The 12,845-nt window shown below is 40.7% G+C and overlaps 1 protein-coding gene across 6 annotated transcripts in view; it reads left to right on the plus strand.

The window, feature by feature from the left end:
• The first annotated feature begins 4,920 nt into the window (after window positions 1-4,920).
• LOC118122688 (actin-binding LIM protein 3) overlaps window positions 4,921-12,845 on the plus strand; it is a 42,972-nt gene continuing 35,047 nt past the window's right edge. Inside the window, exons 1-2 of one of the 6 annotated variants that reach the window (XM_047343699.1) lie at window positions 4,921-5,407; window positions 8,889-9,053. In XM_047343699.1, coding sequence (XP_047199655.1) covers window positions 5,389-5,407; window positions 8,889-9,053 — 184 coding nt within the window. In that variant the 5' untranslated portion in view covers window positions 4,921-5,388. The remainder of the gene's footprint in view (window positions 5,408-8,888; window positions 9,054-12,845) is intronic. The other 5 variants (XM_047343702.1, XM_047343697.1, XM_047343701.1 and 2 more) reach the window with 5 other exon arrangements.

Genomic DNA, 12,845 nt, shown 5'->3' on the forward strand with positions numbered 1-12,845 from the left:
TCAACTAGCTCAAAGGAAGGCCAGTTTTATAGCTTCTCTCACCAGCAAAACAGTTTTCAGCTGTGCTAACATAATTGCACAAGGGTTTTCAAGGGTTTTCTAATCATCCATTAGTCTTCTAAGGCGATTAGCAAACACAATGTACCATTAGAACACTGGAGTGATAGTTGCTGGAAATGGGCCTCAATACACCTATGTAGATATTTCATTAAAAACCAGACGTTTCCACCTAGAATAGTCATTTACCACATTAACAATGTATAGAGTGTATTTCTGATTAATTTAATGTTATCTTCATTGAAAAAAACAGTGCTTTTCTTTGAAAAATAAGGACATTTCTAAGTGACCCCAAACTTTTGAATGGTAGTGTATATATGACTGCAGTTTCTTACTCACATAATTTCCTACTGATCATCTTGTGGCTTACCATTGTGAGGAGGAGAAGACTTCAACCAGCAACAAACAGCTGAACAATAACATTGCTCCTGATTCAACCTGATCACCATGGCCTACAACAGAAGAACCACTAGACATGTCAAAGCTCAGGACAACTGCAGGGGTTGCCGGGCACTTCAACGAGATGTCAATTATCTTGAACATTTGTTGGGCAAGGAGAGGGCCCGTGGTCACCAACTTCGAGACTGTGAACACCTGCTTAGCCAAGTGCTGGATGACCTCAACAAACTGTTGGTCGAACTGCAATCCCCGGAAGTACGCTACTGCGTTGGGGCAAAAAAGACATGGCAGCCTAAGAACTGGGAGAAGAAGGGTGACTGGAATGAAGAAACCCAGCAGCCTGAGGATTGTGAGGAGGAGAAGCCTCTGGACAAACCTGCAGATAATACTGTACTAAACAACCAGCAGGACTCCCTCTCTGATGCTCTCCCTGCTTCAGAATCTGTGGAAACTGAGGCGTCTGGGGAGACGCCCAAAAATAAGAAGACATTTTCAATCTGAAAAAAAAAATCTGACAGTGTCTGGGACTGAGGAGGAGGAACAAGCAAAAGGACGCTGCACCTAACAACTGATTCACACCTTAAAGTTGTTCACCTGTGCTCCTCCTGCATGAAACTATGTCTCAGAGGAGCAATTTGAATTGTTATATAATGTTTATATGTGTAAACCTATATTAAAAATGACAATTATCTCATGCATAAATTGCTTTATTTAGTAATAGTTCATTAGATTTCAGTAAAGTTTAACCTAACCTTACCTTAACATAAACCTGAACCTCAACCCAACCTCAGCTATTACATACCTAAACCTAAAGCTAAATATAACCCTAACTACTAACTACTACTACTTGCTCAATGCTAACCTTTAACTTAACCTTATATAACCCTTAGCCTTAAGCTAACGCCCAACCTTAAAACACATCTTCACATTCAAATATAATGACTCATGTTATATAGGGATTTGCTCTTCTCCCCATAATGCTGCTGTATAAACAGATCTAGGTCCTCACAAAAGCAGCAATACATGGACTACACACACATACACACACACACACACACACACACACACACACACACACACACACACACACACACACACACACACACACACACACACGCACACACACAGGTGACCTTACCTTCACCTTTCTCATTTCCTGACATGCAACTTGCACCAGGATCTTTGACACTTGGACTGAGTCTTTGTCTTCCGATGGGAGGAGGGTCTCCACAGAGTGACTGTTTATAGAGACTTACAAACAATCTAGGTCAGAATTGCAGGTCTGTAATTGTGTAATCGTGCCCACATGATCGATGTCTGCGGATCGTCTTTTTCGGCATCTTATTTTCCTCATTCCTGAAACACCAACCTCTGCACAGAAACCCTTTGTGTTCAGGAGGTATTTTAGGTTCATACTATCTTTAGTAATATCTATGTAAACTTCCCCATTAAGTGTATATCTGGTCTGACCAGCACCGATATCACTTCATCTTTCACAGACGAACAACATCCTCTTCCTCTTTTAGAATACGACTACGATACTTAAACACAAAGACTCGTTCCTGTCCTCTGCTCTGCAAACTTCAAATCCTAATTTAAAACCTCCCTTCATAATAAAATAGTGCTCTAAATGTTCATAGAAATGCAACGGTCACAATACAGTTAAAACAACAGTGCAGTTGCCAGACTTTTAAATAGAGTCTGACTTGACAATGGGTCATTAATCACACCTGATGTCCCCACAGACACACAAAGTGGATTTGTTACTGCAGGTACCAGGTGACGTTTTGTTTTTCTGACCCATCGACTTCTGATCGAAGGCAACAGCCAAGACTCACAGCTTCGATGGTGTAATTCAACATAGACAGAAAGGCAGCAAAAAAGTATGGGCATTAAAAATAGAGCATCTGAGTGGAAGAAAATATGAAGTGTTTTTCATTAAACGTTTCCTTTCTTGTGCAGAAACATCAGCAGGAGGCTGCAGGAAGTGTTAGCCGTTGGTGTGCTGCCAATTCCAAGAAGTATCCTGCACATTGTTTTTTAAATCACAGGGAAGTGAGACAGGACAGACCGAATGCTAACTGTATAAACATATGTACGGCTGGAAGGAATGTGTCCCATCTAAAACTGCTCAACATCTTAACAGTGAAAATGATGTGAAAGCTAGAACAAAAACCTCATGCATCATATTTTTGATTATCTAAAATGTATTGTGACTAAAATGTGTGTAATTTTTCAAATGTATTGTAACAACCTCATATTAAATATGGATATTTTATTATAGTGGTGGTGCATCTAACGCCCTAATTTATAACATTCTGACTTTTCTTATCTAGTTACCATTTTGACGTTTAATTTAAGGGACACAGTATAAAACTTTCACAGCCGGCACAACTATACACTGCTTCCAGGAATATTCTGAACATACACTGCCACCTATTGCTGTTCATTCGTAACCACAGCTGAAGTAGCCATTGTGGCTGTTTTCATCTATTCAATCATTTACATCTATTTATCCATCACATCTACAACTCCAGGATCAATTAGATGAAAATATCTATTAACATGTGTTTTTCTTAGAATGTGTGTCAATGTCATCATAATAATGTGTGATAATGAAGCAAAACAGATTAAAATGGACAACGTTTAAAAGAGCATTGTGTCTATTCAAATAAATACATTGCAAGGGTGGCTGTGGATCAGGGGGTGAAGCGAGTTGTGCACTAATCAGAAGGTTAGGGTTCGATCTCCAGCTCTTCCAGTCCGCAGGTCCAAGTGCCCTTGGGCAAGATACTGAACCCTAAAAGTAGACCATCTAAAAAGTAAAAAAAATCTGTCAATGAAGTGCTGTTTGAATATGTATGTGACTCTTAGTGCAAATTGCTTTGAGTATATAAATTCTATAAACTATATAAATACAGTCCTTACTCCAGTTTGGTTGCAAAGTAAAAAGTTTTGAAATCAGTGATGAGTTAACAATGAGTTAATCTCTGCTTTGACTCTTGATAACAGGCTTTTTTCTCATTGGATATTTTGAAATGCCACAGTTAGAAAAGACAGTTAGAATCTGTTAATCGCTTTTTTTCCAAAATGTCAAAATCGTGAAAAATGCCGTGAAAGAGCCAAGTTATGAGAATTATTTTACCTACGCACCTCACAATAAAGGCAAAGGAAACATGGTGCCAGGTCTAACACAAAACCACTGTTTGGTTTTTACTGGTTGATGTGACCCATGAAGCAACAAGTTACATACACAAAGCACAGAGAGTGGGAGGCAGGTCAACAGGGGCCAGGAAAATATTTGACCCCTCAACAGTTTAAATCTGGAATGGAATTTGAGTAATGAAAGAACTGATAAATGACACTTTAATATTAGAGACGACTGGTGTTTGTGTTTTATTTGAAACAACCCAAACAATGGAAATAGCACAGTACAAATATAGTTGTTAGGACAGACCTTGCCTCTGTTAACCTCTCTGTGGGATTATAATACGATTATTAAATTGAAATGCTGTGAGATAAAAAAAAAAGATAGGATTAAAGTGTCTATCGAGAGCAATTGACAGACTTTTATTTTAATCAAACCACAAAAGACTGAAAAAAATCACAAATCACAAACAGCCAAAATCACAATGAGCCGTACACATGGCCGTATGATAGTGAACCAGCTATATCAAGACCCTGCAGCTGAAGCAGCTAAATGGAATTCAGCTATTATTCATTTGATCAGGTTTGTGCTTTTCCCACTGAAACATTTCAACATGTCTGCTGTGAAAAAGGCCCCTGAAGAACCACAGCAATTAACAATCCAGCTTTACATCAAGGTTTATGGAGGCTCATTCCGCCAACAGTCAAAGTTATCGAAATTATGAGATTATATGAGTTAGTCATGTAGTAACTTGACATTATGGGATAGTATATCGAAATATAAGATAATGAATTGAAATTATGATGGTAAGTCATTAATTTGAGTTAGTAGGTCGTTACTTTGATAAACTCACTCATTATTTTCAGATTGTAAGTCATTTTTTGATTTTAAGGTATTATTTACGAGATTGTCAGTCATTGTTTTAAGATTGTAAATCATTATCTTTACATTATTATCATCATATCATTATTTTGAGTTAATACATAAGTATTTTATGATTCTAAGTCATTCATTTTGTTAGTAAGTGCATATTTTTTTGATTTAAAGTCATTATTTTTAGATTTTTAGTAATTATGTTTAGATTTTAATTCCATTATTGTAAGTTAGTAGGTCGTCATTGTAAGATTTTAAGGAATTATTTCGAGATTATAAATCGTTGTTTTTACATTTTGAGTCATTATTTTGAGAAAGTTACAATGACTGACAGGATTAAACAAAGTGGCGCTAATCGGCTTCCATAGACAGAGGCTTGGACAGTGTTTTTTTTTTTTTATAATTGGACACTTCAGAGTTCAGTCGCTAGTCGGCGCTCTCGCACCTTGACAAACTTCCGCCCTGGCCGGTGAGAGACGCTCGGGCAGCTTTGACTCTGAAACTCTCCATCCAGCGGCTCAGTCTCCTCACCGGCGCGCACTGGCACGCACGGATCCACCGGAGCGCACAGCCAGAGAACAGCGGGGGGGAGGGGGGGGGATGGACTCCTCTGCACCCGGATCAGAGGACCGCACCGCTGGGGGTTTGATGGGATGACAGAAGCAGGAGCTGAGGGCTTGGTGGTGAAGAGGAGGATGCTGAAGGTGGCGGTTTGATTCCTGCCTTTACGCAGGGTGGAGAGGTGGTCCACCGCCTGGCAGCAGCATTTAATCCGCTTGTCGGGAGGAGCAGGGAAAGCCCTGCCCAGACACGGGGAGAGAGAGAGAGAGGGAGAGAGGGAGAGAGAGAGGGAGAGTTAAAGTGGAGGGAGTTGACTGGAGGACTCGGTGACTGCTGCTCCACTTCCCACCATGAGTGGACCGACTAATGGTAAGAAATGGGTGTGTGTGCATGTGTGTGTCTGTGTCTATACATGTGTAGTATGTGTGTGTGTGTGTGTAGATGATGGTGGGGAATGTGTGAGTGTTTCATATGTGTGTGTGTGTGTACTTCTGCCTAATCAATACCACAGTGTCCTGGGAGGGTTTAAACTGAAGTAGACATAAACAGCCCTTCACTGAGGTTATTGATCACTGGCTCACTTATTGACACTGTATTTCATCATGTCATTAGCGAGCTCCCTGTCAATGAAGGTTAGAGACACAGGTCGGTTTTGTGTATTGCTCGATGTCAACGTCTGTCAGTTTTGTCGTGCAGGATCTGATGTGTGTAACTAAGCATTGATCGATAAAGATTTCTTTAACGAGGGATTCCTCCTCTGAGGAAATCCCCCCCCTTACACAAACTGGTCAATCTCATTCTGTTAAAGTAACCAAATATGCAACATTCAGATAAATCAGTTATTGTGATCAATAAAAGTCAGAAAAGTGAGAGAGCTGCTCAGATATGTTGGATGAAAGGGAAGAAGCCTGCTGCTCTTTGATAGCCGGACGACAAAGGAGCACATCCTTTGGTTTGACGCTGTGCAGGGGAGATTTTAAAATACTCCAACATCCAATCAGAGAAGGTTTTTATTGATGTGAAACCACTAAATCCCAAAATGTATTTCCCCAAATCAGAAACCAAGTGGCTGAGCAGACCATGCTTCGATCAAGCTTCTCATCCAAGCAGCCGTTTAGTTTCATACATCCCAACAAAGCAAGATATGTAGGACATTAATATTCATGTGTCAGTGTCGCTGTTCAATCCCAAACATGTAAAGCGCAGCAGAGGGGCCCCCGCTGAGCCACTGTAACCCCGAGAATCTGCCAGAGAAAAGAAGGGGATTATCGTTCGGCCGACTGGCTTGGGTGACACCAGGGGACAGAGCTTATTGGTTTTTATCCAGGCTGTTTATCCACGAGGTCAAAGGTCAGAATGAATATGCGTTGCTGTCAAACGCTGCAGAATAAATGGCTCATTTGACTTTGAGGCTGTTTGAGAGACAAGAGGCGAGATTTAATTAAAAAAAATGTTTCTGTGAAAATCAAATTAGTTGGGTCTGCGACGTGCTCTTCTGCACTCGACAACACAGATGATGATGATGATGATGATGATGATGATGATGATGATGATGATGATGAAAGGTACATTTCAAAAGTCGGAAGAAAGCAGCAGAGAAAGAAACAATCTCGGAAGAAAAGTAATACAAATATGTGAAAAAAGGACAAGACACACACTTCATGCTAATGCTGCATGTTTTTCATCAATTCCATGAACACCAACATAAAACATTTAAGATGACTATTAATAACACCCACTCACATGCGAGCAGCCACACACACACACACACACACACACACACACAGGTGGCTCAGATTTTTCTCTGTCTGTGGTTCCAGTCTTTGTGCAGCCATCTGGCTACAGGACCAATGCCAGCTTCTGTGGCACGTGTGTGCTTAGACCTAGACACACACACACACACACACACACACACACACACACACACACACACACACACACACACACACACACACACACACACACACACACACACACACACACACACACAGATGATACGATCTGTTAGGAAACATCTAAGTCCTAGTTTTACCTTTTTTTTTCTCCTGACATTTATAGATCCACAACTCTCTGTGTCTCTCCTGCTGCTCTCCCGCAGCTTAACCTCCTGACATGTTAAGTTTGCTATATGATTGAATAATACTCTGGGAAGCTGCAGCATTAAGTGTAAATGTCTTTGAACTGAGCAGAATGCGGCAGAATCATTGCTCAGATTTCTGTGCGTGTAGGGTACAGCCAACTGTTGCAGTAAATCAAATCCATCAGTCAGACAGACAGCGTAAAGAAGTACTTGTTTCACTAAGAGGGATTTGACCAGTTTCACAAGTGAGGATGGAAGAGGTATAATCCCTGAACGGCCTCGCTGTGCCCTTCTCTGCCCCGTTAGTGTGACTCTGTCTGTCATGTATGAGTCGGGTTTCAGGATGCAAAGCTTTATTGACATATACACAGTAAAAAACAGATGTTGCAGCATAAAATAAGCAAACTTAATAATAGAGCACCATCCACCACAATGATGAAACACAACAATATCAAAAACCAATACACATAACCACACACACACACACACACACACACACACACACACACACACACACACACACACACACACACACACACACACGTATCAAACAAACAAACAAACTAACAAACTGGAAACATGTACAGTATCCAGTATTTCATGTCTTTTATCAGTAATGACATGAAATGGCTTTAATGAAATGGCTTTAATGAAATGGCTTTAATGAAATGGCTTTAATGAAATGGCTTTAATGAAATGGCTTTAATGAAATGGCTTTGATATTGAACATTTTACACATATATATATATATATATATGACTGCAGTTTCTTACTCACATCATTTCCTACTGATCATCTTGTGGCTTACCATTGTGAGGAGGAGAAGACTTCAACCAGCAACAAACAGCTGAACAATAACATTGCTCCTGATTCAACCTGATCACCATGGCCTACAACAGAAGAACCACTAGACATGTCAAAGCTCAGGACAACTGCAGGGGTTGCCGGGCACTTCAACGAGATGTCAATTATCTTGAACATTTGTTGGGCAAGGAGAGGGCCCGCGGTCACCAACTTCGAGACTGTGAACTCCTGCTTAGCCAAGTGCTGGATGACCTCAACAAACTGTTGGTCAAACTGCAATCCCCGGAAGTACGCTACCGCGTTGGTGTGTATGAATATGTAAAGTGTAGTAGTTATAACAGAAGAACTGTGTTACAATGATTCATTGAATACATTTAGATGTGTAATAAAGTACAGGCCTGTATTTCCTACACTGACGGCCGTGAGCAGTTTGATCTGTTACTTGTTTGTCTTTGTGTTTCAATCCGTCGCTCTGGAAACACTTTGCTGTAAGACCTGCTCTCTCCTCGCTGGCACAGTGACAGACTGTCCACGAGCCTCTACTATTCACAAAGTCAATTACTGAGCCGTCTTCATCTCCTCTAAACCTTCAGCAGACAGCGAATGTGATTATTGTGTTTGTGTGTCTTCACCTTCATGTTACTTTGTATTTCTTTTCAGTTGTTTCTTGAGGATTAGGAAAACTCATTCAAGTAAAATAATATTTAGTTAACTTGTGGATGTGATTCGTTTCTACTTAATATCTAAGACAAACAAGCAGCTTCTTTTCCACATTCATTATACATTAAAGCGTGTGCGTGGCTGTCACATTTATGTAGCACATGAGGGAAAAGATGCGTCTGATCTCTTTCTCTTTCTGAAGCAGTCGTTCCATGTTTTCCTTTTCATCAGGCTTTGATCAGTTGTTAGGGGAAAGGCCTGAAAAAGACAGCACCTGACATGTTTTTCATCCTCCGCTCCCAACAGTTCAGTACCAGTCTGGTCTTTATGGAGGAAACAACAACAGCAGCTCTCCGCTCTCCAGTCGTGGAAATTCGCCCATTGTCTGTGAGCGCTGCAGGGAGGTGTGTCGCGGGGAGGTCGTGCGCGTCAAGAACACACACTTCCATGTTCAGTGCTTCACGTGCCAAGGTAAAAAGAAAAACTCTCCACACACCTACACACAAAAATACGCTTCCTTATTCACACATAGTTCCATCCTCACACACAACGTCAGTCTTGGTCTAATACGCAGGTTTTCATGTGTGGATTCCACCCACTCAATTGTACATGATTGACTATTAAATAATAATCAGTAGTCAAACAAGAAAGAGCCAGCACAACGGGATCAGTGACGATTTCTGTGTTCGCTGAAATAGAAACTGAGTGATGACTTTACCAGGTTCAAAGCCAAGCACAAAGTACAAGAAGAAAAGACTTTCAGTGGCACAGAAGTATCAGTAATTGCTGTCACCAGAAGCACGAGGTGACGTGAAATCTCCACAGTGAAGAGAAGCTGGGAAGATCTTTGATCCTTCAAACATTAGAGGAATTATAGTTTTGTTTAAATATTCCAGCATAAGCAGCATGTATTCACTGGCAACTGGATTTGGACCTTGTACCATTGATACTCGTCAAGTGTCTGCTGCTGTGGTGAAGTGATTTTGGTGGCATCTGATCGACAGGCCAGGCTTATTGCAGCTATCATCTATCATCTTGTTTGGGTAAAGTCACATGTTTAGAAAGGTCTTCAGCGTCCAAGCTGTCGGAGGTGAAGCTAGTTTGATGAACAGTTTAATATCCAGGGACACAAGATATATCTGAAGGGTCGTGAGGTGATTAGAGGAAAGATTTAGGAAGTTGTGATACACAAATCAGTTTTCAGTTTCTGGACTTTTTCTCTAATCTTTGATTCTCTGACGTCTGAAATGTGGCCTCAACTACTCACTGCTTTTTGTAAGATGTCATAAGCCTTCAAGATCGGAAACCACTAGTTTGACATTTAACAATGTTTTGTGTTTTAAAAGCCAATCACATCATCCATTGTGTAAAATCTACGTCGTAAAAGTAACTACACTGTTGTTGTCCAATGTGTCGGAGTAGAAAGTAGAGCCCAACTGAGATGTTTTTTTGGAGTAAGATGCAATTACTGATGTTAGGCTGTAAAAAGCTCATATAAACATATAATTTAAAAAGCCCTTATGACAAAGAAAACATATTTTACAGTGTTACCATAATCTTTATTCTAAATAATTCTAAATAAAAGGAAAACACAACCAAATATATACAACTTGAAATAAGTAAACAGAATCAAAGTTTTCATATTGGCAAACATAAACCCAGTGGATGTATAATGTGGCATAATATGGAAAAATTTAAGTTAAGCACAAGTATGTCCAAATTGTACCTAAGTATAGTACTTGAGTACTTTCCACCACTGCTTAAAGTAAAGCAGCCGAATGGAACCTTAGCATTATTGATCTGATTACATTTAACTGATACATGTGGTGATGATATTCAGAGAGAAGTGAGCGCCACAGTAACACAGAAATAAAACAACAGCTAAAACATGGAATTTGAAGATCTTTTATTTTCATGCATGTCCATCTGGTTGCATGTGCAAACACAAACACACACACACACACACACACAGTGAGTATTTGTGTCCACCAGTGAGCAGGTGGGACAGAACGCACCAGTCGAGGTCTGGAGTCAGCAGCTAGCGTAGCAGTGCAGTCAGCAGGTTTTTTCTCAGCTCGTAGTCAGACTCCAACCAGCGAACCTCCTTTCACAGGCCGAGACCCCCACAGTCCCAAAGCGCTGCAGGACAACACAGTTTGATCTGCAGGTAACCACGCCTGAATGCACTCAGCCACATAGCCACAGAGAGAGGAGGGGGATCTGTTTTTATCTTTTTTCTCTCTGCAGAACTCAAACATAACCTGAGCTGAAATGACTGCATCCTACAACTGATGCTCTTACCGCTGAATGAGTGACTTTAACCGTTGGCTGAATGGAGTCCCTCCTTCCCTCAGACGGGACACGAGCCAGATTTATTGACGGAAGCGTTCTCTCTTTGATATTAAAGTATTTATTATTATGGACAATTGATCTTGCAGAGTAAGCTTAATGACTTTTAGCTAATGGACTGCAGGGCTGAGTAGACGTCAGCTGATGAAGTGGACAAGAATCAAATCGTCAGCTTTTAGTACACAGGCATCTGTGTGTGTGTGTGTGTGTGTGTGTGTGTGTGTGTGTGTGTGTGTGTGTGTGTGTGTGTGTGTGTGTGTGTGTGTGTGTGTGTGTGTGTTTTCTCATCTGCTCATTATCATTATCTTTTCCTCTCCCGTTCCTCTCCCTCTTTGTCGTTTCCTTCTCTCGCATTTTTCTACTTTGTTTGTGGCTGCGAATGTCAGAGAGTTACAGTGCATCGTTGTTTGGTAAACAGTGTAATCTCCTGCGAAAATGTGGCCATTTGGAAGTAAACATTTTTTGGGGGGATAAGGAGAGAAGAGAGAAGGGAGAAAGAGTAGAAGAGGGAAGATTTGTGATAAATGATGGTGTGGAGTCAAGGTCCCACCGATACAAGCCAATTAGTCACTCTCATCAGTCAATAATGATGTTACACCCTGTTGTTGGTGTGAAATATCTAATTAAAACTAAATTTACTGGAAAAATTAACACTTCAACATGAATTAGTGCTATATAAACGACCTGAAATGACAGAAACCATCTTTGATGTTTACTTTGACTTTTTAGTTCGGACAATGTCACATCAACTAACATGGAGGAGGCATGGTTTGGGACCTACACTGCAGCCAGCCAACAGGGGGCGATGTAGATCATTTGGCTTCACTTTTGTGTGACTGTCAGGTCGTCCATCTTTATGTCCAGTCTGTGAGGTCGAAAGATAAGATGGCATCAGGTTGGGTTTGGATCGGGCTTGAGCACGTTGGCTTGGCTGTCTACTTTTAAACTTCACATGACTGTAATTGGGAAAAACATGGGGTTTGCAAAAAAATGCCTGTCAGTTTCAGGTGAGCCTTGGTTAATTTTCTCTCGTGGGCCGAAGCTTCAAACAGAAAACTGCAGCTTGAAACGTACTGGACAGAATATTAAGATTTACATGGGCTTAAAACATATTATGATTTAATTTATGATTTAAGTTCATGTTTGATACATGAACTTTGAGGATTTTAACGAATTTTGATCCAAAGATTCAGTCCCCAGAGAATGAACCACACTGACTTTTCAAACTATAGCGTCACCATAAGTTTGACTGTTGTGGTTTTTCATGGAACGTCTCAACAACTTTGTTTCTTGACAGAGCAATAAGAATAAAATGCAGAAAAGCGTGGCAATTAAATTTTCAACAAGGCTGATCACTCAGAAGACAAAGAAAAAAGCAGCTCTGTAAATAATATCTTTCTGCTCTCATAAAAATCTATATATAAAATATGGAGGATCTTTATAAATTCGACCTCATTCCAAAGTGAATAATGCCAGTTTTTGGATTATTATTATCTTCATGTATCTGCTCGTACGTAGTCGTTTCTCATCAGTTTGATGGACAAACACTAATGCCTCACAATTAAAAACCCAATTTTCTATCCGTGTTAACATTGTAGCCAAAAATCCATAACGTGTCACAGAATTGTACCAGTGTAATCCCTCAGTTAGAATATTGGCTGGTTACACTTCCATTCTATCCCCCCCTCCTCCGCCCTTGATGCCTGCGTCCATCCTGTTCACACTCATGCAAATGCCGAGAAGCTACAGCGCGGAAATCCATCCCATGTTGATGATGCAAATAGATGAGGGAAGACAGTGACAGGACGGCAGACGTGTGCTGGACGGACAGATCGATAGCCTCATTGATACCTCCCCCGGGTCCCCCTGTCTCTCCTTCTCTTCCTCCACATCCTCATCCCCTCACTTTGCTGT

Source organism: Hippoglossus stenolepis, chromosome 15 (genome assembly GCF_022539355.2).
Source record: "Hippoglossus stenolepis isolate QCI-W04-F060 chromosome 15, HSTE1.2, whole genome shotgun sequence".
NCBI lineage: Eukaryota > Metazoa > Chordata > Actinopteri > Pleuronectiformes > Pleuronectidae > Hippoglossus > Hippoglossus stenolepis.